At 37.5% G+C, this 27,376-nt stretch overlaps 1 protein-coding gene across 3 annotated transcripts in view; it reads right to left on the bottom strand.

Annotated features, from left to right (window-relative positions):
• Window positions 1-27,376, bottom strand: part of LOC122799947 (transcription factor COE1) — a 1,219,541-nt gene that overhangs the window by 8,318 nt on the left and 1,183,847 nt on the right. For 2 of the 3 annotated variants that reach the window (XM_044069358.1, XM_044069357.1), the window contains exons 15-16: window positions 18,667-18,861; window positions 18,041-18,109 (exon numbers count right to left, since the gene is read on the bottom strand). In XM_044069358.1, the coding sequence (XP_043925293.1) occupies window positions 18,042-18,109; window positions 18,667-18,861 (263 nt within the window). In that variant the 3' untranslated portion in view covers window position 18,041. The remainder of the gene's footprint in view (window positions 1-18,040; window positions 18,110-18,666; window positions 18,862-27,376) is intronic. The other variant, XM_044069359.1, reaches the window with a different exon arrangement.

Here is a 27,376-nt window from a genome sequence, read left to right as displayed (position 1 = left end):
GCTTCAGAAAGAGTAGCAAACAGCATAGTTCCCATTCTGATATTTCGGTCTACAAATGTTTTTGTTTTAAAATTACTTCTAGTACAAGAATGTATTACTGTTGACATGTTCCAGTACTACAATTCTAAACAAAAATAGTAACATTCTGTTTAATTAAATATTTGTGACATGCTCCACTACTCCTATACTAAATTTAATATTCAGGTATAAACTACATATAACATTGCCAATGAAATGTATTTGCTAAATGTTTGTTATTCAAAAGACCGAACATCCTAAAAAAATGAAAGAATTTGTAAGTGTTCTTTCTACAATAACTTATACACATTTTGTATATCACCTAAACAAGTTCAGACATAGTTTGGATTTGTAGTTTGACTAATACAACCTTTAATGTTTTGAGTCAAATTGCTGTTATAAGGGTAATGTGTTTACAGTATTTTTTCTTCTCATTAAGTGGCAACTTTGGCTTTCGAAATTGTATTTTATGTTCCAGAAAAGTTACATGCCATTGCAAGGAGGGGGAGGTGCTAGACATAGTAACTTTAATTTTCTAAATGCAGACCTCATCTATACATCTTCAGCCAGCTGCAGCAATTATCAGAACCTTTTTTATATATCTGCATGGGACATTCTTTAAGTAGGCTGACAAAGACATGGGTATTGCTGATTCTGTGGTTCCAGTGTGTAACAATCTTGGTAGCACTAACAGCAAGTTGGTAATTTAAGTAAAGTTTTCTCCTAACAGTTAAGACATGCAAATGTTGTCTTATAAGAAGGATTGCCCTCAAGTCACAGCAGTTCATGAAGAAAGATGTGTGTGTGTGTGTGTGTGTGTGTGTGTGTGTGTGTGTGTGTGTGTGTGTGTGTGTGTGTGTGTGTGTGTGTGTGTGTGTGTCTATATACATATACATACATATATATATATATATATATATATATATATATATATATATATATATAGGCTTCTACATAATGCATGCAAGCAAAATCAAAAAAAAAAAGGAAGGAGGATGACACTATGAAAGTGGCTGAACTGCAAAGAAAAAATATATGCACAGTAGGATATACTAAGAACTAACTGTGAGGTCAGAACTGACACTTCAAGGTTTCAGCTGAACAGAACACCACCTTCTTAAGAAGAGGAAGCTCCATGGAAAATAAAGGAAGCAATAATAAGATATCACTGGTCAGGAAAGTGACATTTTTAAGAGGTGATAAAATGCAGACATTTTGAGTATTTTCCTCGGTACAGCCTTCTACTTGATGGGAACATATAAACTTCTAGGGTTGCTGGAGCACAAGCTGACATACGCTGAGTATAATTCCAAAGTGAAATGAAAAATATATGCATATAAATATGAAAAAGTATGTAAACAACTGCCAAAATGTGCCCAACAGCACCTAAAATCTAGGGATCTGCCAGCACTGCCAGTGTTGACATTTTGTATTTAGATATCTTTCATTAGACATTTTTCATATCAATATTATTAGCATTAGATCACTTTAGTTCTAAAAATATATATAGATATGTATTTACTTACATTTATCTAATGCACTTTGTATCAACTTCACTTCCCACACCCCCTTACTTAAATATACTATCTCTGTGGTCACACAACCACAGAGAAAGTTAAATATGGGCAACAATGATCCACTGTGTGCGGTGTTTTCTCATTTCTATGTTATTATGCAAGAATGGTGTTAGCATATCTTAGTAAGGGGGGTGAACAGGCAATGCCCCTACGTGGGGGTGCAGTGGGGCTTACTCCCTGCAAAATTATTTATTTATGGTGCATTTTCTCAGAATTAAACATTTTCAATAAAAATAACGGTTGATAAAAATGCTTGTCAGTGAAATTAACTTTAGATAAAAATGTGCTGAAATATTTGCTATTGATAAACACAAATTCTAGGCCCGATTCCAAATGACTTGACCTCAACATAAGTGATCATTTACATGGAGAGCAGGCTCACAGCAGGTCTTTTGGAATCTGGACCCTGGTGTAAGTCTCTTTATAGATAGGCCCTACACAGAAGTAAGTCACTTACACTGAGTCTTTTTGAATCATGGCAGGCTTACACTGAGAGCAACACTTTTGGAATTTGACCCATTGCATATGTAGACATAGATAAACACACACACACACACACGTGCGCACACACACACACACACACACACACACACACACACACACACACACACACACACACACACACACACACACACACACACACACACACACGCACACACACACACACACACAAAACACTGGTGTCTGTCAAAGAAGTAATACAAATAAATAAGTTAACTGTATGAACAAGGTTAGACATAAAAGTTTAGTAGGCTGAGATGAGAAAGTAAAGATTTTTACTGAAAAATAACTGTGTGGTTAGCAAAAAAAAAAAGAGAGAGAGAGAGAGAGAGAGAGTAAAGAAAATCCCAGAAGGATGCTTAAAGCTATGCAGAATTTAAATTTGGTTTCGTTATTTCCTCTGTAGTCTGCAGCTAGGAAGTCTTGATAATAATCACAGGCAGATATCATAGGCTCAATGATCATTGATGGTTAAAAGGGTTAAAAGGAAAACCATCAGTGGTTACTTTGTAAAATACTTCTCTGCCAGCATTCTTCAGAAGGCCTACAAGGCACTGACCACAGAAGAAACAAGGACATTGCATTTATTATACAATGTGGTGTAGAATCCCTTTAGGTTTGGTCTAAATGAGAGACACACTTTAACCAAACATGTCTTTTGGCAGTTTTATTCCAAATTTTTTACTTCTCTGTCTAAATTCCATTTTTCCTCTAATGCAATCTAACACCTTGCTCTCACTCACCCCTTTACCTTTTGTTTTAACCCATCATAATTAGACTTATTTTTTAATTTCTGTAATGTATTATGACCCATTCTGGCCATTATCATAAATTTGTTTCCTATCTGACTCCTTTCTTGTTCTTCTGCTCATATCCCCACTCATTTTGAAAATGATAATTGTGTTTTTTTTTTCTTTTTTCTTCTCTGTTGCTTCTTTCTAATCTTTCATTTTTTTCTGAAGAATTTCCAAGTAAAAATATAATTTTTAACAGCATTTCTATTTGAAACTCATATTCATAACATGCTACTAACTTTACTGTTGGTTATTAAGGGATACCTTGTTCTATCAAAGAACCTGGTAGCCCTGTGGAAATGTAAAAATTGCTACATATCTCTGACATTACAAGCCTTAGTGTAGAGCTCACATGTCAATGAATAATGTATATTGCTAGCACACCCCAAGGATGGTCCTATAACTTGTGATATCAAAAACACAACATTTTGTGCAACATTTACCAAGATATTGCTAGGGATAAAATTAATTTGGAGTCAGACATATTTACGTTTGGAGTTCTTGACATTCTGCACTTAAGTCATGTGCCTAAATGTTTCATAGCTTCTGTAGGGTCACAAAATTTAAGTATTAGCCAGTGTGCATGTCATTTCTTCATGAAACACATAAGGAAACATTCACAAATACTAAACTTTAGATAAAGTAGAAATACAATGTGTCACCAAATTTCTGAGTAAAAAACTTCAAAGTCTTAGCAATGTAACCCGACTGTATTTTACAATATCATCATCTATAAACTACAATATTAGTGAAATATACAGGCCTTAAAAAGTAAAAAAAAAAACAAGTCAGTTGCCATTTCAAGTAGAGACATGGTGAATCTCAGAAATCACTTAGAAAATTGTTTTTGGTTCACTGAAACAAGCAGTTTATTTCAGTTTTCCTTATTAATTTCAGTTGTGCTTAGGAATGATACATGTTACTTTCATGGATGAATTTCAGAAATGCATTATTTCTGTTCTAACTTTTTGCAAAGCAACTGTTAGAACAATTTCAAGACATCAGTTATATACTGCCAGATCAAATGTATCTCAAGGTATTTTAATCCAGATACAGCTCCCACACTCCAGCCACTTCCAGAAAAATGGGCATGTTTTAAAAAACCATCCATACTGAAATGATACCACATGGCTATAATTTCTACTACTTGTCTATCAGCTTTTCCCAGTTAGGGGTCGCCACAGCGGAACTCTAGTCCGCTAATGATTGGCAGTTTATTTTTACGTGCTGAGTTGCCAGCCCTAACGCACAGCCTTCAACAAAGGTATGCCCATTCACGCATGTCTCCACGCAGAAGACGCTCTAGCTGAGAGTCGAACCGGTCAGCGTCTTACTGTGAGGCAACAACGCTACTGCAGCACCACTACCGCGGATGGCCTGCTGTATTAAAATACAGGACAACCATACACTGCAAATACCATTATGATTTTAGTATACTTAGAGATGACTGCAGAGTGATTGTATTTTAAATGCCTAAAGATCGGTGTCAGATTGTGAAAAAAAAACAAATGTGTTCAACTTTAAGAAGGAATGCAACCTCTTCAGTCTACTAAATGTCCTGCCTCTTTTATTTAATTGCAACTAAAATGACAAAATGACATGCTTCCTGTCAGTGTTGTAATTGGTCTTTTATTTCCACTCAGCCCTGTTCTCATGCTGATCACATTACTAATACTAGAACAGCCAGCCTGCTTGAACATTTTAAAAGCATCTGAATTCTCTTTTTAAAATTCTCCTAATAGTTCTGCTTTATAGTGCACATCCCAAGCCTTGTGAATGGCTTGTGCTTTGTTAATTTTCTACTCAGAAATAGTTCTACATGAATTTCCCTAGCTTAAAACACAGCTTCTGTACACAATATATGTGCAAAATGCAAAGAAAAATGATTGGCTTACACAGACCTAAGCATGAGAAACATTACTGAAATCAGAAACTCTGCATTATTTCTGGACCCTTAAAAACTGCACTGACAGCTATAAACTGAGAAAAAATAAACTGAGAAGGAACGGCTATATGTATTTTGCAGTACGTATAAAGCTCCCCTTGCAAGGGTAACCTAAAAGGCATGTGGAAAACAACTTCACAAGTACTTTTCTTTTCCTGCCAATGTGCTGGAAACACTAAAATGCTGGATCAAAAATACCTTCCCAAGGGCAACTTTACCAGTAGAGTTAAAGGAAATGTTTTCAGTTAATAATTTTACCAGTACATAATATTGCTAACAGATGCATTGTCCCTTGTTTTGTGAATAGGCTTTTGAGCACAGTAAAACTACACAAAAGGATATAATCTTCTGTATCGTGGTTGGTTTCACATACAAATCCGGGTGGTCTGATAAGTATGTAGAACTATACAGTAACAGAGACTTGCTCAATGCCATATGTGCTGTCCTGAGTACAAAATGTGATTTTTCCTTGTTAAGGCTATTTGTTGTGATTACTGGGTGAAAAGCAGATAATAGCAGACTTAACCTGATAAGCCTATTTTGAATATATATCAAAATTGTAGGAAATATATTTTCCCTTTGCAAAAATATATTTGTTATAAGTTTGTAAGGCAGCTGATTACACCTAATTAATAACAAAACTAATAATTTTGCTTGAAGTAAATCTTTTAGAAATAAAAATATATGGACACAGAGTTAAACAAGACATTATAGCAATTTATACTGTGGCATTCATCATCCCAGTTTTGTTATATACATTTTCTACCACTTTAATTTATAGTTGCATACACAAGAACAAATCCCAATTTACACAGTCAAGCCTGAGCACAGCATACATGACTTTCCTATACTGCCAGTTTATACCAGCCATTTTTGGATATACTTATTGGTATTAATTGTGCGGTGTAACCATATGGTCTATTCTGTAGTGCAGTCATAAGCACTACATGTCTTACATCGAAATAAATATGAAAAATTCTCAGTTAGCATGACTTTTACATGAAGCATTATTTGGCTACAATGAATTTTAGAATATCAACTACTATTATTGCTGCCAGAAATATATATGAGTGGAGTACTGACCTATCATTGCAGTGACAGAGGGTCCCTCCTATGATTTCAGTAACTCAGATCATACAATCATAGGAGGTCACTAGGCTATCGACTCAGAGGTCACTTCAAGCCTAGCCATTTCATCCCAATGCAATACCATAGATACTCTAATCAGTACCCAGGATTGTATTTAGTAATGACTGCCCATGTCCAGAAGGGTTGTGGGCTCTCTCTCCAGTAAAAATTTACGGTGCCCCATCCACTCATCCAGATTCGTTTTGAACAGTGTCACAGAGGTACTCTGCTTCACATGAATTAGCAGCCTATTCCAAAGACACAGCAGTCACTAAGAGAAAAATCTGTCCCTCCAGCACATCCTCTTCAAGTCACAAGCCATATTTAGGTCCCCGGAATGGGTAGCTCTAGTGCTGTTTGATTTAAGGATGTGCATCAAATTCATTAGGCTTGATTGGAGATTGCTCTGTAAGCCAAGCATAAGTCTCCCTTAAGAAGTCTACACAATACTCAGCATAGTGAGAGGGACTTTAGTCAGTCTGTGTACGGCACATGCTGGAGTGCCTTGATTGTCTTAGCTAGAAACCTTTCAGGTCACTCTGACTGCTGCAGGTGTTTTGTACGATACATGCTGAAAGGGGTGTTATACTCAATTATGGGGCTAATTAGTGATGAGTATAGTGGGGTTATAACCTCCTTTGCTCTAGAAGCAATGCCTTTGCTAATCAAGTGTGCTACATAGAAAGCCCTCCTTACTACAGTAGACACATAGTGGTCAAAGTTTAAGGTCGTAGTCTACTTGTGATCCCATATCTCTTACCACTTCATGGGTACTTAGGGTATTGTTGTTAATGTGATAGTGTGAAGGAACATTGTTTTTACTGAAGGGAATGATGATGCATTTTTTTGTATTCATTTTGAGACCGAGACAAAGACACCAGTCATTGTTCTGTGTAAGACCCTCCTGAAGAGTACTGAGATAATGTGGGGATTCAGTGATTGCACCCATTTTGCAGTCATCCACAAACTTGGTCAGCCACAGCCTCTTAGTTTTAGCATGAACTTCTGAGAAGTATAAACCAAACAGTAGGGGGCCCAGCAATGACCCTTGTGGCACCCCACTGGTGACATGTGTACTGGTTGATGTGGAGTCCCCCACTTTGATAGTGTGTGAATGGTTTGTGAGCCAGTTGGCAACCCATCTTACAATAAAGGGATTTACATTCAGTTTGCTAAGTTTAAAAGTAATGCCTGAGTGTGGGATTGTGTCAAAGGCCTTTGCCAAGTCAAGGTATGCTGTGTGCAAAGATCTGCCCTCGTCAATGGCCCTGGTCACATTTTTGAAGAAATCCACCAGGTTTAACAGGCAGAATCTGCCCTTGACGAAGCCAAATTGGGTTGGATCCAGGGTTTGGAGGTCACCTATGTCTTTATTTATAATGATACGCTCCATGGCCTTACAGATGAGACTGATCAGGCTTAAGGGTCTGTAATTTCCTGGGTCTGTTGCTAGGCCACCTTTGTGGAGGGGAATACCTGTTGCTGTTCTCCATTCTGCAGGAACAAAGCCTGTGGTTAGTCTGTGACTGAATAGGGTACTTAATGGTGATGCTAGTTCGTGTTTTAGTTTGTTTAGAACACAGCCTGGGATGCTGTCTGGTCCCAGAAACACTGTTTTTTGCCTTTGACTAGGATTTAATGACCTGCTCTTTGGATATGTAGGGTGGGGGGGGGTTGGAGACAAGGTTTGTGATATGTTTGGAGGGGGTAAGGGAGTGAAGTTTTCACCAAATCTGTCCACTAGCAGGTTTGCTATCTCTGCAGGATCAGCGTGTGATACTGTTAGTCACTGTCCTAACTTTTAGGCTATATATGTATCTGTAAAAGGCCTTATGGTTATCCTTGGCTCTGATTGCTAAGTTTTTCTCAAAGTTACCCTTAGAGGATTTGACATGTTGTCTTATTTGCCTGTTGAGGCTGAGGAGGGTGCTTTTATGTTGTTGGGGCCTCGCCTTAGTTTTCTAAGACAGTAACTTTTTCCATTTGTTGTAAAGTTTATTGATGCTGGATGTGCACCACGTGGCTTTTTTTTACTTGGGGCTATAGTTTTGATTCTCTCTGAAACAGCTGAGTCTATACACTTATACAAGTGATTGAACAAGGCTTTAGTGTAAGCTTTGATGTAGTTATCACTTGCAGCTGTGGGTGGAGTTTGTAATACCTTCCCCTAGGAGGGTATAGTTTGCCTTGGTGAAGTTTTTTAATCTGACTTCACCCTTTATGAGTTCTGGTGTTAGTGCCAGTTTAAAGCTGACTAATTTGTGGTCAGATTTTATTAATGAGGGTTTGACAGTTGCAGTGGTGCATCTGTTTGTCATGTTAGTGAGGACCAGATCTAGTAAGTTTGTTCCTCTTTTTGGGGTTTGAACAATTTGTTCCAGGGCATTTAAGTTAACAAAGTCAAGGAACTTTTGCGCTAGTGACTTAGGGCTAGAGTAGGTTTCCCAGTGGATGGTGAGATAATTGAAATCCCCCATGACCAGTGTTTGGTAATATTTGGATTGACTCCAGTTTGGTAATATTTGGATTGACTCCTGTTTGGTCAAGTAGGCCTTGTGTGCATCATGATCCATGGAGGGAGAGCTATAACTAGCTATGACTTAAATGGGGGTCTTACCCACAGTAATCTGAACTTGGAGTTACTCCATGGAGTTGTCCAGTCTAGTTAGTGAGGAGGTGAATTTATCTCTAATATAGATAGAAACACCTCTGTCTTTGATTCTCACACGTTCATTTTGTGGTCTAAAGGTGTGGAAGGCATTGTAGCCTCGCAAGGCCAGGGTACTGTTTGAGGTCTTGAACTAGGTTTCTGTGACTGCACAGACATCTACATCCTCCAGTGACAGAACTGTTTCCAGGGTGAGCAGCTGTTGGTTTAAGCTTCTAGCATTTAGCAGCATAACCCTTATTTTGTTATGGTTGGCAATTTTCACATTGGCAAATTTGTTTTTGAGACCTTGCCTAAAAAATGCAATATGGGGGAGGCAAGAGCCTTTACCAGCAGCTGAAAGCCTAGTGGTGCCAGGTGCAAACCGTCTCTGGCAAAGCAGTGAGATTCGTCGACAATGTCATCCCAAGCTGACAGAAACTGGATCCCTTTGAATGACACCAAAAACTAAGCCAATTACTGAAACTGATAATTTTTTTGTTTATACTGTGGTATCATTCTAGGTGAAGGTAATTTGCTGCTCAAGACTAGGGACAAACCTGCCTGGAACATATATTTGGACAGGTCAGTCATGTCTCTCTTCATATAGTCCAGTGAGGTATGTCTCGGGTCGTTCACTCCTTCATGAGCTATGACAGAGTCATAATGGTACATGTTGCCGAGAGACCCGAGTGCATGCATGATCTGACAAATCCTGGCACCAGACAGGCAGATGACTGTGACTTTCTCCTGATCTAACCTGGTGAGTGAAACATCCATGTGTCTTACTATGGAGTCTCCAATGACAAGAAAATTTGTTTTTGAGTGTTACACCTTAAGGGCTTGGTAGGTGAGACACTGGTGTTGCTATGTTTCTTTGGTGCTGTGGGAACTGTGTTACTGTGTTAGTTGTAGCAGTCTTTTGTTTTGGAGGTCTCTGATGTTCCAGTAAGTACCACATATGTTGATTTATGTGTATGAGTACTGATGGGTGAGTTGTTGACAACCTCTTCAGTGTTAGTGTTCAATTGCGAGAGAGCAGGGATTCAAGATTCTTGGTGTAGATGTATCTCTCACACACTGTACTAGACTGTTATTAGTAGAAAGTTGCCAGTGGACATGAGTCAGTTGCTACACTGCCTCACGAGAACCAAGTCAACAAGGCTGGCAAGAGAAATAAGGGTAGTCCAACTGTCAATAATGCTTGGTCTGAAGAACTGTTATACAAATGGGGTGCTTTCAGGACTGATCTAGGAGGTGGTCTGTAGATGGGTATTTCTGATAGGGTTTTTGGCTGGTGGTTTAATAGGTTACAGCTCACTAGCAATATGCCTTACACCGGAGATGTACTAAAGATGAGGACTACACTAATGTACTACAGCTGTATCTAAGGGAAAATTGTCAAAATGATCTGCCCAGCTATGGCACACAATTGCACGGCAGTGCATGGTACTACAAGGTGGACAAACAAGCAGAAACCCACTCAAATGCAGGGCTTAAATACCAAAAGCTAAAAATGTAAAAAAAAAAAACTTAAAAAAACTCAAAAGACCCAGTGAGGGTGTTTACTCCAAACCCTAAATCAATCATCCTTCATCAGACAAATTCCAATCAGCACACATCTCTCACATGGGTGCAGAAGGGCCCCTTCCAATCAAAGATGGCTTGGAAAATGTACTCAGAATTCAACAGCCACTACAAACAGACCGATATGCAGCAAACCTATATCTAGACTATGCTATTAGCTACATTAATTTAGGTGGGAAACACTAAAAAATGTTTTAAACTGCAGAAAAACAGCAGTGAGACAGCAAAGATGTTTTAAATGGCAGAAAAACAGCAAGGAGACACTAAAGAATGTTTTAAACAGAAAAACAAACCAGTTATTAAAACACTGCTTGGTGGGAAAACAGAACAAAGACAACAGATGCTTGGCAAACATTGAAAAGTAGCAACAATTACTTTGTAAACAGTGTAAAGATAAAAAAAGCTTTGCACACAGTGACAACAGCAACAGAATATGATCTGACAGGCACAGTAAGGCAGACAAATGCAGTATAAACATTGCAGTTTAGTTTATAGTATTAAAATACAGATTAAAGTTTATACATGGGATTTAGCATTATGTTAAGTATATGGCCTAGGACTGCAGGGCACACTTAGAAAAACCTTAAGCCTACAACTACAGAAATGTATATGGCTCTCCTAAGTTCCTAACACTCATAAGTTATCCAAAAAGCTGTGCTTAGCTCCATTTCTTGGAAGAAGCCATAGGAGCTATACCAGAAACAGGTAAAAAAATGGGCTGGTTTTTGACCTAAGGCACATATGTGGCATCAGATCAGGTATTGCATGGACAGCTACAGCATAATATTAAAATATTAAAAAAGAAGCTTACAGTAGAGTACTACGGGGGGGGGGGGGCATCATACATACACACATAAACAAATAAACCATAAAATTCACGGACTGCACCAAACCGCTTTAATGAAGAGCTGATAAGGCTCCAAGATACTAAGCACTTTCGCCATCAAAACTAATGGCTTCTTCAGAGTAAAAGGAGCATAAAATCACATTGTTTAAATACAAAGTTCCACTTATACATTAACCAATCAACTTTCTTGCTTGACTGTCAATCACATTAAAGTACATTGTGTTGTAGTGTTAGTTACACCATAAAACATGCATACAAAGCATAACATAAGAAACATATATTTATATTATATACTTGTTTTTTTGCATACCAATTAGTACCTTTATTAAAACCTGATTTTGATTATTACAAACCTTACCCCCCAAAAATACCCAAAACAAAATGACTTCAAACAACCATGGGCTTAATAGAAATATGGTCGTTGAGTCCAGGGTAAGTTGTTGCATTTAAGATCACCTGCCATTTTAATTCTAAAAATTCAACTCTAACATTATTGTCATCACCTCTCTCACTTGTCAATATTCGGTCAACTACAAAAAATATAAACTTTTTGAAAGTGACACAATTCTTAGAATGTAAATATAATGCATTATGATTGTCTTTGTTCTTTATATCCCCCTGATGCTCTAATATCCTTTCCCTTAACTTACGTATGGTTTTCCCCACATAAAAACCTGCACATGTTATACATGTTGCTAAGTAGGCAACCTTCTTAGAATTGCAACTACATTTGCCTGGGCATGAAATAATTCTATTGTAACCCCTTACAGTCACATATGGCCCATCGTTAATGTATCTACAGTACCTACAGGATCCACATTTATACATTTGTGAACTTGTAAATCTAACTTTTGATCTTTCTAATAAATTATTTATGCTTAAATCTCTTGAAAATATAATTTTTGGTGTTTGACATAACTCTTTTTTGATGTCCATGTCAAAAGCTAAGTCCCAAGATTTTCCAACAATATTTATAATACTGAATGTCTGAAAGTTATATTTCAAAACAAGAGGTCTAGAATCAAACAGTTCAGAACAAAAGGATTTTGTTCCATCCATTACGTCAATAGTCTCAGCCACTGGGGATGCACAAGCCAGTGCATTTCTTTGTGCCGGTACCAAGCCCGGATAAATGGGGAGGGTTGCGTCAGGAAGGGCATCCAGCATAAAACTTCGCCAAAACATTTCATGCAGTCACCGAGAAAAATTTTTATACCGGATCGGTCGAGGCCCGGGTTAACAACGACCGCCACCAGTACTGTTAGCCTACGGAAATTGGGCTACTGTTGGCCAAAGGAGGAGAAGAGGCGGAAGACATGGCCGAAGGCTGGAGAATAGGAGAAAGGCTAGGACTGGGGTAGTGAGGGTCGGAACTTTGAATGTTGGCAGTATGACTGGTATAGGGAGAGAGCTAGCTGATATGATGGACAGAAGGAAGGTTGGTATATTGTGTGTGAAGAGACCAGATGGAAGGGGAGTAAGGCTAGGTGTATCGTAGGTGGGTTCAAATTGTTTTATCATGGTGTGGATGGGAGGAGAAATGGTGTAGGAGTTATTCTGAAGGAACAGTATGCTGAGAGTGTTTTGGAGGTGAAAAGAGTGTCGGATAGAGTGATGTTTATGAAGCTGGAAATTGATGGTGTAATTATGAATGTTGTTAGTGCGTATGCTCCACAAGTTGGGTGTGCAATGGATGAGAAAGAAAAATTTTGGAGTGAATTGGATGAAGTGGTAATGACTGTACCCAAAGGTGAGAGAGTGGTGAGTGGAGCAGATTTCAATGGGCATGTTGGTGAAGAGAACAGAGGGGATGAGGTGATGGGTAGGTATGGTGTTAAACAAAGGAATGCAGAAGGTCAGATGGTAGTGGATTTTGCGAAAAGGATAGACATGGCTGTGGTGAATATGTATTTTAACAAGAGGGAGGAGCATAGGGTGACATACAAGAGTGGAGGAAGATGCACACAGGTGGATTATATCTTATGTAGGAGGGCCAGTTTTGATGGAGATTGGAGACTGTAAAGTGGTGACCGGAGAAAGTGTCATCAGGCAGCATAGGATAGTGGTTTGTAGGATGACGTTGGTTATCAAGAAGAGGAGGAGGAGTGTGAGGGCAGCACCAAGGATCAAGTGGTGGAAATTGAAAAAGGGTAATTGTGAGGTGGAGTTCAGGGATGAGTTAAGGCAGGCACTGGGAGGCAGTGAAGAGTTACCAAATAGCTGGGTAACTACAGCAGAGCTAGTAAGAAAGATGGCTAGAAAGGTGCTTGGTATCACATCTGGACAGAGGAAGGATGACAAGGAGACATGGTGGTGGAATGAGGAAGTACAGGAGAGTATACAGAGAAAGAGGTTGGCAAAGAAGAAGTGGGATTGTCAGAGAGATGAAGAAAGTAGACAGGAGTATAAGGAGATGAGGTGCATGGCAAAGAGAGAGGTGGCGAAGGCTAAGGATAAGGCATATGAAGAGTTGTATGAAAGGCTGGACACTAAGGAGGGAGAAAAGGACCTGTACTGATTGGCTAGACAGAGGGACCAAGCTAGGAAAGATGTGCAGCAGGTAAAGGTGATAAAGGATAATGAGGGAAACATACTCACAAGCGAGGACAGTGTGTTGAGGAGATGGAAAGAGTACTTTGAGGGGTTGATGAATAAAAAGAATGAGAGGGAGAGAAGGATGGATGATGTGCAGTGGATTAGCTAGGAGTAAGTAAGGACAGCTATGAAGAGAATGAAGAATGGAAAGGCTGGTGGCGCAGATGACATACCTGTGGAAGCATGGAGGTGTTTAGGTGAAATGGCAGTGGAGTTTTTAACCAGATTGTTTAATGAAATCTTGGAAAGTGAGAGTAAGCCTGAGGAATGGAGAAAAAGTGTTTTGGTACCGATTTTTAAGAATAAGGGTGATGTGCAGAGCTGTAGTAACTACAGAGGAATAAAATTGATCAGTCACAGCATGAAGTTATGAGAAAGAGTAATGGAAGCAAGGTTAAGAAGGGACATGATGATTAGTGATCAGCAGTATGGTTTCATGCCAGGAAAGAGCACTACAGATGCGATCTTTGCTCTGAGAGTGTTGTTGGAGAAGTACAGAGAATGTCAGAAAGAGTTGCATTGTGTTTTTGTAGACTTAGAGAAAGCATATGACAGGGTGCCTAGAGAGGAGTTGTGGTATTGTATGAGGAAGTCAGGAGTGTCGGACAAGTATGTAAGAGTGGTACAGGATATGTACGAGGGTAGCGTGACAGCGGTGAGGTCTGCAGTGGGTGTGACGGATGCGTTTAAGGTGGAGGTGGGGTTACATCAAGGATCAGCTTTGAGCCCTTTCTTATTTGCAATGTTGATGGACAGGTTGACAGACGAGATCAGACAGGAGTCCCCGTGGACTATGATGTTTGCAGATGACATTGTGATCTGTAGTGAGAGTAGGGAACAGGTGGAGGAGACCCTGGAGAGATGGAGATATGCTCTAGAGAGAAGAGGAATGAAGGTCAGCAGGACTCAGACAGAATATATGTGTGTGAATGAGAGGGAGGATAGAGGAATGGTGAGGATGCAAGGAGTAGAGGTGGCAAAGGTGGATGAGTTTAAATACTTGGGGTCAATAGTTCAGAGTAACGGTGAGTGTGGAAGAGAGGTGAAGAAGAGAGCACAGGCAGGATGGAGTTAGTGGAGAAGAGTGTCAGGAGTGATTTGTGACAGACGAGTACCTGTAAGAGTGAAAGGGAAGGTCTACAAAAGGGTAGTGAGACCAGCTATGTTATATGGGTTGGAGACAGTGGCATTGACAAAAAGGCAGGAGTTTGAGCTGGATGTGGCAGAATTAAAGATGTTAAGATTTGCACTGGGTGTGACGAGGGTGGACAGGATTAGGAATAAGTATATTAGAGGGTCAGCCCAGGTTGGAAGGTTTGGAGACAAAGCCAGAGAGGTACGATTATGTTGGTTTGGACACGTGCTGGGGAAGGATGCTGAGTATATTGGGAAAAAGATGCTAAGGATGAAGCTACCAGGTAACAGGAAAAGAGGAAGACCTAAGATAAGGTTTATGGATGTGGTGAGAGAGGACATGCAGGTGGTTGGTGTGACAGAGCAAGATGCAGAGGACAGGAAGAAATGGAAACAGGTGATCTGCTGTGGCGACCCCTAACGGGAACAGCCAAAAGAGGATGATGATATATATATATATATATATATATATATATATATATATATATATATATATATATATATATATGGGTCCCTATCAGTTGATCGAGTTTTCAGAAACTGGAACTCCATATGGTTGAGACCATATGATCACGTTTTTGAAAACTCAAAGCCTTTGAATGGAGATCATGGTGCAGCAAGGATTAGGAAATTTACCTTTTTCCTCTTTGTAGTGTGATCCCAAAGTTAGTATATATAATAAAAATCTAAAAAGGAATTTTTTTTTGGATGTTCACATTTTCGGAAACTCAGTTATATGGTCTCTTTGATATTTTTCTCTATTTTCCAAAAAGTCAGTCATCTGACATAGACCCATATAAAATCATGCAAACTTGCTACATATTCATTGCTTTTTGTTATTGGCATGGGGAAATTGTGTAAGATAAAAACATTTTATTTTTTGGAGTACGTTCTTGCAGGGTCTAAAAGAATTGTCCAAGATTACAGAAGTGTGACTAAAAGTGATATGCAGTTAAAAAACTGAAAGGACTTTTGGCTGAAATTTTGGAAAAAATGCTTTTATTGACTGAATACTGTAGGTAAGAATGGTCGTCCAAAAGCTGCTACATTGGTTAGTAGGGTACATAAACTATTAAACACATTTAAGTAGCCAGTAGCAGAAGAGGAAGTCCTGTAATAATGCGGACAATAGCAATAAACATTTCATTAAACAAAGTGGTTACAGTCTCTACTTGCAGTTCTTTTAATTGTGGAAGTTTTCACTAAAGCTCTGCTGTGGTGTATTGGTTTTATATAACATGCAAGTAGCAGTTGCACAAATGCTGCAAATAATCCTTTATATTAATAATGTTTCTGAAGTAGCTATATTTATATGAACAACAGAATAATCAATAAACACTGCTTAATTCAGTACGTGATTGACAACTTTGTTTCCCAGTGTGACATGCTATGAGGAACCCGTTTTATAAAACAGGCTCAGAATGACAGCTTTTATAATTTATTCCTTGGTTTTACAACTTCAGACACAGTTATTAGTTTCAACAGTGCATGGGGCTGAAGTGGTCTGTATGGTATTTTTCAAATGGTTTGCTCCTCCACATGTAAAAAAACATCATTGATTAAATCCAATTCAATTAGATAGACATGTCTCAATGTAAAGTGGGCAGACAATATGTATAACAACCCTTTAATTTACTTATAGTAGTATTTGTCGAATGGTGAAGTCCTCCATCCTACAGAGTTCTCAACATTTTTGGTTTACCAAGAGGGAAGTTATTTTATTGTATTTAATCTAACTGTGAAAGCACAAGTCAACAAAGTGAATCACAAAAGTAGAATATGGTGAGCCAAATCAAGTTATTTCATTTCACAGAGTAGTGGCTAGACTGTTTCAATAAAATGAATAAATAATGGATAACTGTAAGCAATTTTGTTCACTCCTACTGCACTCTATTTTATGAGGAATCATAATCTCACATTTATATAATTTGAGAAAACTCATGGTCTTTTCTATTGTTCAAGGGGGGTTTCCCTGTAAACAAAAGTTAAAGAACCCTTGAATTTGTCACCTTTGCAGTTACTATACTGTGTATGTGACTTCTATAGTTCAACAATGTTGTTGGTCTAGCACATATAAGGAGCCATACATAATGATAGCATTCAGTCAGCTTGAAATAAACATAGCAGGGATAAGCTTCAGTAAACAGCTTCATAAAAATATAGCACATTTTTACTTTTTTCTCTCATGATACAGTAAAAGTAAAATGTGCTGCTGTCAAGGGATGGATTGAATTAACCACTCTCAGTGTCATCAGATGACCTGCATTTTATTTTTGTGAGTATTTAGTTAAACATGTTAACCTGGAAAGAAAACAGTCTGGTCTTTTCCAGTTATGGACTCTAAAATGACATCATATATCATTTTCAGCAAACACCTTTCAGTGAACATGACCAATCAAACTTTATTTCTTGGTACACTGTTTATTCTGGAAAAATCAGTTGAGTGATCATTGTGTAAATAAATAAAGAAACATCTTGATGGGTTAGTAGGCATATCACTGCAACAGCAACATACTCTAATCTATGTTCCACTTCTTGTTTGTTTGTGTGTGTGTGTGTGTGTGTGTGTGTGTGTGTGTGTGTGTGTGTGTGTGTGTGTGTGTGAGAGAGAGAGAGCTTATTTTTGAGGAAATGTTATAACTGGATCTGTTAAATTATACCAAGTTAAATTGGAAAAAAAATAAGCTGTCCCCACTGACTTTTCTGGGAGCACTAGTGCAAGATGCTACAGAATAGTGCCGAACAGTGCACAGAACATCAAACACTTCAGTGCATGTTCAGTACTTTCTCACTTGTAATATTTTGTGTTACTTCATCTAGTGAAAGTTATGCTACAGTTTGGCCATTTCACCTGAACTAACCTATTCTGTGTTTTATGTTCTTTCATTCTTTGTTACACAACACCCATAGTTTTATTTAGCGTGTTCACCAAAAACTGCATCATAACTGGCCTGCTATGAAGCAAAAAAATAGATTAGATTTTAGTACTATACATTTTCTACAAAGCTCTCTGTGCATATTGCACTGTTTACATATATTTGCTACTACAGTTTTGAAATACCAATACAGCAAAACGGCAACCAATTAATTTTTGTCAATCTGGCAGCATTGAAATCATAAAGTTGATCTGCATTGTCTCTATACATAAAACATTAAATACATTTTCTTTAGGCTATAAACAACTTTTGTTATGATGCAAAACTTTTAAAATGAATTATACACTTATATTGTGAAAAAGGAGATAGAAAGGGAAGATATTCAACGTACTTCAAGAGAAGGCCAGTCCCTGAAGAGACCCTGCAGTGGAGTATTTGCTAGAGTCCACAAAAGACTGGTCTGATAATAAAGCACAAAAAGAAGAAACAGAAGCGGGAAGAAAAAGATCATGGTGTTAGTAGTCAGAAGTACATATTATTAAAACAGAAGTACATATTATTAAAAATGTACATTTAAGTGAATTACTGTTTATACATGCAGATGCTCATTAATACATTCAGTGCTACACTCAGTACTTTTAACATAATGACTTAATTAAACTAGCCGGTCAGGTGCACATCTTTAAGTCAACGCTAAAAAAATCCATGATCATACATTTCCATGAAATAGTGTTCACACTGCACAGCACCTTTTTGAGAGCACACATTAACCATGCAACTAGCCTTCTATTCAGTCTAAAATACTGAGTTTAGGAACGCAAATCAAAATCTGAAATGAAGCAATAAAAGAGAGTAGCAGTCACTGAATGATATGTTATCACACTGATTGGCAGACAACTATATGATATGCAATATCCAAGCCTGGTAGTGAAGGAAATGCAGATTAAGGCAGTTAATAGTTCATATGTGATTATTGGCGTATGCAGAGGTATGTCATCACAAAATGGGCATGCTTACCCTGCAGGCTGTTACCATTGGCGCTGGTGCAAGTTGGGGGAGGTGAAGTCTGCGGTCTCACCACTGGGGCAAAGGCGCTCTTCTGTTTCACTGCTGAGACCATGTTGGCGGGTGAAAAGGAAAAGATCCCAGAGGAGCTGCTGCAGTTTGAAGGGAGGCTAGTAGACGAGGCCATTGTAGGACTCGATGGCACTACTTAAAAAGAGGAGTTAAAGAAGATTTAAGGTCAGCAATCTGACACTACAATGATTTGTCGCTTCATACAAAACATCATTAAATTCTATGGACATTTTGAAGATTAAATTATGCATCATTCAATATAAATTAAACGCATTTAATCAGCAATCCCTTAAATCATATAACTAATGTCATACCTTTCCATGTTAGCATTGGCCTTGTATTTCTCACACAAGGAGGCATCTATCACTGATATACAATAAACTTCACACAGATTGGTGTACCCTGTTAGTACTTTGCTAAACGTGCTCGCATTTCCATTGCCATGGTTACCATCTTACTTCTACTTCACTGCTTAAAACTACTGACTTCTTTCCTTCTAGCTAAATAACCACAACAGACACCTAATTTACAAAAAACAGACAATAAACAAACTTTTGAGTCTTCTTAAATGATACCAGTTATAAAAATGGTAGTGAAGATAGAATTTTAACTTTTTGAAATAAAACCTTTATGAGGCCACGGTGGTGCAGTGGTTAGTGTTGCCACCTCACAGCAAGAGGTTCTCTGGTTTGATCCTTGGCTGGGGTGACTTCTGTGCAAAGTCTGCATGCCCCCCCTGTGGTCACATGAGTTTCCTCCGGGTGCTCTGGTTTCATCCCAAATACATGCTCTAGGTGGATTGGACACTCTAAACTGGCCCTAGGAGTGAGTACATGCATGTGCGTGCCTTCTTTGAAAGGTTGGGTGCTGGGCTGGCAACTTGACACTGTAAAACTCCACTGCCAATCATGAGCAGACACGTGATCCTCTGTGGCAACCCCTAACCAGGAAAAGCCAAAAGAAGAAGTAAACCTTTGAAACAGTAAAATTAATTATCCTGATTGAAAATTAGGCAAAATGCATTATAAATGATAAAAGTCAGTTGTTAAATTTTATTTTCAGGAATACATTAGTTGCCTCTGGTCACTGCATCTCATTTTGAAATAAGCTATCATTCCATCTCTACTGCCACCTCACTGTATGACCTCCTCTGCACCAAACTAAGAGCAGCTGATAGCCTAACAAATTACATTAATGCAAGGACTAGTTTAGATATTTTTAAGAACAGCCTGAATGCTTATTATGGGAGCAACTGTTTTGGTATATTGGCAGGCTAGAATGGCATTAAAGCCTATGCTTGAAACATTTGTATGTATCTATGTAACTAAAATCAAATCTAATATGTCAAATTATACTTTTTTCTCTACATGAACTGGCCAGACTCGTAAACTGGTCCACAAAAATGCAGATACTTCTAATACAAGTGTAACTATTCCCAAAGAGCTGCTTTCAGGAAAGTGTTGCCTTTTCCAAAGGAATACTTAGTTTCTAAGCACTGTTTTTAACTGTTGTATCTGCTGCTAATATGTAAGGAATTAAAAAACACAACCATGAAATTAGATTTCTTTAAACAAATTGTGTTTTTTGAGATTTATTTTAGACATCACTTCTAAGCAAGTTTGGCCAGGAAACGTTTTATGTGAGACATGATGCTGCTGATGTGTATTGCAGGTGAAGATACGAAGACACAGCTCTGTTTTGAATGTTATTATGGAACATTGGTTAAACAGGAGAAAAGTTAGAAACATGACACAGTCTGTCATCACATTTTGACCTTGCTTTTATTGCAAACTATTTAATGAGTGGAGTAGTGTTTGTGTAAGGGAAAATTACAAGTGTTACAGCATGAAATCTGTTCAGAGTTTTAAGAATCATCTGAAATGTAGCAATCTAAGTCTTCACTAGACAATGATGCTAACTGTATTATGCTGTCGTCAGCTAACAATATGAATTATGATTAAGTGCACTCCAAAAGGTACAGCCTAAGATGAGAATCTGTTGAGTATTAAGTTAGTCTTCAAAGTCTGCCATTTCAGATTTGCATCAGTTTGCTTTTTCCAATAATTCACTGAAGCTGCTAATTCTATTCTGAAAAATAAAACTTGTTGCCAACACATGATTTTAAGTCTCAGCAAATTTATTTGGAGATAGTGTTCTGGATATTTTCATCTGCAGCTGAGTTACTTCATGCTTCCTTTTAGTTCAATCTATGGTATCTGTGTACTCATCTAGTTCTCTATATTCCCGCTCCAGTCCTCTCTCTCTTCTTCCCATCTCATTTTCAGCCTGCAGTTTTCTAGACTTACATCGTATTCCTCTGTTATCTTGGTTTCTACCTCCTGAGCTTACCTACATTTTTCTTTGTCCTTCTCTATGGCTTTGGTTCCTGCTTTACCTTGTTTGTCACCTAAATACCTCACAATGCCCCCTATATGCATCCTCCCAAGTCCACATTGCTTCTCTTCTCTAGTTCTCCTTATTTCCTGCCTCTGTTCATTTTCACCTCCATCAAAGTCCTATTAGCATCCTCCTGATGTGCCTCATCAGTCAAGCCAAGATTTGAAAATATGTAGTGCAGTGTAGTGTGTGTGTCATGCCCCCCCACCAACACACACATATAATAAGGAGCTTGGATATTGCTTATAGGAATTACTTCAGTCTTTACTAGCCTGGAGCATAACTGTAACACTTCTCATCAGCTGACAGATGGCTGAGTTACACATACCATGAAAACAGCCATTTGTCTCAAAAAGGAAAAAAAAAAAAGTACAGTGCAAAGACATTATATAGGGATACTATATATCTGTATGCAGACTTTTTCTGTAGTAAGATCAGTAGATACAGTGGGCCACACCTCAGGATTAGGTGTAAACCCCCCAAATTCAGTTTTCTTTTGAAATAATTCTGTAATGCAAGGCATATCCTGGCATCTGCATTTGGTATCAGTGGCCTTAGGTCTGTCCTCTAAATTATACATAAAACCTAAAAATTATGCTTTTGATTTAACTAGTTTGCTCTTACTCAGGATACATGTAGGTTTGTTCCATGTATTCAGTAATTGGCAGAAAATAAAATTCACAGCATATTTTGACTAGAACTTTTCAATTGTTACAGTTCTCTTGGGCCTTCCAAAAGTTGAATTTTGTGGGTTTCACTACTAAAAGCAATACAACTTATAAGTTTGGAGAATACATCTGAAACTGCACATTTCTTTTTTCCATCAACTAGAGTGATATGTGATACCATGTATGTCTGAAGTAATGGCAAATAAAACTATGTTATGTCAGTTAAAAGTCATTATTTTTGGCTACAGCAGTTCAACACTTACAGCTAATACATTATTCTGGTAACATATGACACAAGTTACTCATTAATAAACCTCACTAATGATTAAGTTTGCTTACAATATTAGTAATGTTTGTATAAAATTTCTGATACAATTTAAGCTAAGGTTATGACTGTGATACCAACGAGTATGCATATTTTATTAGAATTTCTCTGTAAGGCAACAATTATTTCTGTCAAGACCAAAGAATCTCTGTAAATTTTGCATGTCTGTTTCATTTTTAATCCTTCTAGTGTGATTTATATCAATTAATATGTTGGTAGTAGGCAGCCATTTTGTTAACACATAGACTACATAGCAATATAGATCAGCAGAGCTAGTCACAGATCATCTGTTCTATCATCTTACACTGCCAGCATATATCAGAATGCATTTATTAATGTAACATTTGATGGTCAGTATTGTTAGAGAGATAATAAATGACATGATAATACTATATTAGCTTTTCTTTAATTCTTACATTTGTTCTCAAGCATAAATTCAGAAAATATGTATATGTTAGATCAAAAGAATCCAGTGAATTTGCATTGTCAAATGGATAATACAAAATCTATCCCTGAAAAACAAAAACAGCTAGGAAATGAACAGTCTTTTATGCATAATACAGAGACTTTGAGGTCTTGTGAAAGGCACTTTTATCTCTGCAGTGTTCATTTAGCTGAAAAACAAGTGTATCCAGCAAGAATTAATCAATAACAGATAATTCAGCAAATCATGCATATGTGAACATTGGCTATATCAGTGCACATCAGTCATTTCTGGCTTCCTAAATCCAAGTCCAGTATCTTAAAACCATATACACACATTTGTGTACTTTGTTAATTTTAATGACATGAACCCTGAAGTACCTAAAGCTTCCAACTGCAAAAAATAAGTTTATTCATTAGACAGTAGAAGGAAGTATACCGCACATTATATCACAGGAAAATGTTGCTACATGTTATTAAGAAAATGCTGAGTCCCGTGTTTGTTTTTTATTTTATTTATTTATTTATTTTTTAAAGAGTCCATCTTTTTTGTGAGGATAAGACAAAATGATTCAATACCTGGCATCTGCTTTATGAAAAAAATATATGCATTTTTGTAAACTGCATATTAAAAACTGCAATAATCAAAAAAGTTCATGAAGAAGAATATGGATATGTGTGGTATGTCAAATGTTCATAGAAGGAAGAGAGCCACATTACGTTTGTCTTTGCTCTTAAGCAATACTGCTCCTTCTGTTTCCCAGCTATCACTTTCCCACAAATAAAATTGTTGTGATTCTTACAGAACTTCAATCACAACAATTTCAATTCCTGAACATTCCCAATTTAAACCAAGAACTGTAATGACTACCATTTGTTTTAAATAATGAAACTTTTGAGCTGTTGGACCAAAATACTTGCACATAGAAAGTTGTTATTCAGCGGTGTATTTTAGTAACTGCACGCTGTCTGTTAATATGCTGCTGTGCGTGTGAGATGAACCAATGGAAATAAATTCCTGTTGAGTGTTTTCAACAGACATGGCATTAATTACCATTCCAGCAATATGGAAGGAGTATTACATTATCGAATACAACACACCTTTCGGCATGTACCTCGCAAAGCACATGCAGCAGATGGAGAGACCACAGAGGTTCCTTACCAGAAGAATCCAGGACCTCAAATATCTACCATACACAGATAGGCTAAAAGCCCTATCCCTCTACTCAGTTTCATACAGACTCCTCAGAGGTGACCTCTGTCTGGCATACAAGGTGATCATGGACCCCACCTTGATGGGACTGCTGCATATTTGCAAGTCAAGCTCCACTCGAGTAACCCACACACGCAGCCTCAGCCTGGTCTGTGACATCAACAAGACTTGTTGGCCGGACAGATTTGTGTCCCAGAGACTCCCTCATCTATGGAATAGACTCCCTCTCCATATCAAGCAGAGTACCTCTTTACCCCTTTTTAAGCATAACCTGGATAACTGGATGGGAAACAGAAAATATACCCCTGAGATTCCATCCATGTCCCTGCTGGACAGGGGCACTGGGTGCTGATTTGTTAAAAAACATGGGCTAAACTCTTGGTTAGGCTTATAAGGGCCTCAGGGTGAATAGCCTAGTAACATCCTATGGTCCTTTGATCCTATTACTGATGTCTATACTAATAATGTTTATTACGATACACCTGCAAAATCAGGAAAGTTAAGCTGAAGCACAGATGCAGTAAAGGTAATCAGCCTGTAAAAATTTACATCTGTATAGCAATGAGATCAGAAGTCATGGATTCATGTTAGGGTGTCAAAAGCCTTTTAATCGAAAAGTGAACTTACTGTAAGTACAGCACGTGACCTGCTTTTCAAAACTGTATATTTATTGCGGAGGGTATGCAGACCTCATCCACAATACAGTGGTCTTTATCCCTGGTACCACTGACGTAACATAGTTAAGTCCAACTTCGCTAGATACAAGAAAAGTGCAAACCTTGACCACGGTGAATTTCTGCAAAGAATACAAATTACAGCCGTGTGCTGTATTGACATATTTGGTCATTATGTAGCTGATGTGATAGCATGACACCCTGCATAACTAATAAGATATATAATAATTGATAAGAGCAGTAGAGTGGCAAAAGGGACATATTAATAGAGCATAAGCAAAGTCTGCATTTGCTTTGCTAATTCCATTGTAAATAACATATGTTCAGAGTGAACTGCAAACAGGGAAAATCCTGTAAGAGCAAACATATTAATAAAAGCCTTGCCAAATCCAGCTCAAACCCATCTCTAATGTATGGTGATGGCATTCTTCACCCACCTGCTCAACTGTATAGAGCAAGTGCTGCTTTGCAAAACATTTTTTGAAAAGGAATGCACATAGAAATGAACCAGAAAAAGGATGGGAACAGCCAATGCTGGCTTTATCTATTTCCTGAATTAAAATGAATGTAATGATTTAAATGCCTGCTTTAGCCTGACTATCTATTCTACTGGCATAAAATGAAGGAAATGGTTCCAACAGATCTCTTAAAGCCAATAACTCTAATCTCATACATGAGTCCACTGATTACTTCATGTGTGCCAGTATGTCTAGTAATTCCCACTTTTTAAAATGGAGAAATTAAATTCTCTGAATTGATTGATTTTATACATCAGACTTGTTAAAGTTATGCACAAGCCAAATATTCAGCAGCAAACCTTAACTGCCAAGAAAAAAGTAAGCACTGAACCATTAGAAGATGTAATTTCAAATACCACTAATCTGTTTTCTGTTAACATGGCTCATTTCTTATCTGCTGATGAATTGGGGAAAGACTGTTAACACTAAATGTCAAATTAGTTCTCCTCTCACCTAAGAAATAGATTATGTGTGATTAAAACTTGCCTCACTGTCTGAAATGAAATAATTACAGACTCTTGCAATGTACCTGTACATGGTCTTTACAGAAATACTATCTCTAATACAGATAGAAAAAAAAACGAATAGCACTTTTTTCCAGAATGCAAAGCAAGCCATCCAGCTAAATGTCGCAGCTCTAAAAGGACAACATTTAAGGATAATTTTATTTTTACTTCTGTAGCCACTCTGTTGTTGGTCATAGCAGCCTGTTGAGGTATTTCTTCATCACCTAGCCATTGCTGACAGCTAAACTGCAAGTCTTCTGAAAAGAAACACTTTTTTATTTCAGCAGCAGCAATATAATTAGACAGTATCATCTTTTAAACAGTCACCCAAGTTTCCTAGTTGTTCATTTAGTCTTGGTTTGTGCCTCTGCAAAGTATGTTTATAAATACACACACACACACACACACACACACACACACACACACACACACACACACACACACACACACACTTGCATCATCATCCCTCAAATGCCCTTCTTGCTGACCTGACATACAAACTGTCAACAAAATTTCATAAGCTGCACAGGCAGTCAAAATACATTAAACAAAAAAAAAAAAAAAACTTTTTTTTACACTTCTGTTATGGGAGGCTGCTTCTCCCACACATCTAGATATATATATATATATATATATATATATATATATATAGATAGATATATATATATATATATATATATATATATATATATATAGATATATATATATATATATATATATATATATATATATATATATATATATGTATGTATACATATGTAACAGTGCAAGCTACCTAACCTATTCTGATTAGCTGACACTAGGTGCAACCCTGCACATCACATTCGATGAAGTATAAATTGATGTAAAACATGTGGTTATTCACATTTTGATAAAACAGCTTGAGCTCTCTACTTGAATGACTCAGTGAAGCCAGCAGCCTAAATACAAATTTATTGCATCTGGACACTGCTCTTTACCCAATATGATATCATCTGGAATTAGAACATTTAGTATGGAGGCACATAGGGTCCCTTTCTACAAAGGGGACAGATTCATGGCTAAATCCTCCAAAAGGAGTACATTTAAATGTTTTTGACTTCACCGGGTGCCATTTTGAGTAACTCACTGCACTGAAATGTCACTAAATAAACATCCATTTGATGCACAGTTTTTTAAGGAAATTTATATATACATTTGTATCCCACCTACACTCATGTTGTCATGCTGAAAGAAAATAATGTGACCAAAGTTAGAAATGATTCTCATCCATAAATAATGTAAGTGCAGAGAGTAAAATGCAGTTTTAAGCATTTCATTTGAAGCTACAGCATGCAAAAGGTTAACTTTTCACAATACAAATTAACTGGCTTGTACAGCAGTAAAAGTAGTTTTACTGATGAAGCAAGTTAATGGCTTGTAATAGGGAAGACCGCCATTAAGACAGAGAGGTGTAAACGGGATGGACTATGAGTGGCAGGAGCTTTAAGAAGGAGTCTTTAAGTTACATAAGGAATGGTTGTGTAAGGTAGTAATCTTGTTTTGTTTTTTTCTTTTTTAAAACAACTTTATATTAAACATTCTGTCTATTAAAAGCAATTATCAATTATAACAAAATATACAATTTCATAACTTTTGTACAAAACCAGAGTTAATAAAGAGCAAAAACAAAAAGAAAATACAAGTGTTCCGCAAGTAGTTTGCTCTTCAGTAATAAACACTGTCTAATATGTAAACAGTGTGAATAGCAGACATAACTGTTATGGTACAATAAGCATACTGCAGCCTGCAAAGTCAGTTTTGCCATGTAGCAAATTACATTTGAGACTTTATGGGAAGTAATAAAACAACTCTTCAAAGTGGTAGTCGTAGCAAGATATAATCTCATCTATCTCTTAGCAACCAAAGATCCAATATTTTATCATCTATTTAAATGTCATTGTCTTA

The sequence above is a fragment of the Protopterus annectens genome, chromosome 4.part0 (genome assembly GCF_019279795.1).
Source record: "Protopterus annectens isolate FY-2018-M chromosome 4.part0, PAN1.0, whole genome shotgun sequence".
Classification (NCBI taxonomy): Eukaryota; Metazoa; Chordata; order Ceratodontiformes; family Protopteridae; genus Protopterus; species Protopterus annectens.
This window is presented reverse-complemented; position numbering and strand designations above follow the sequence as displayed.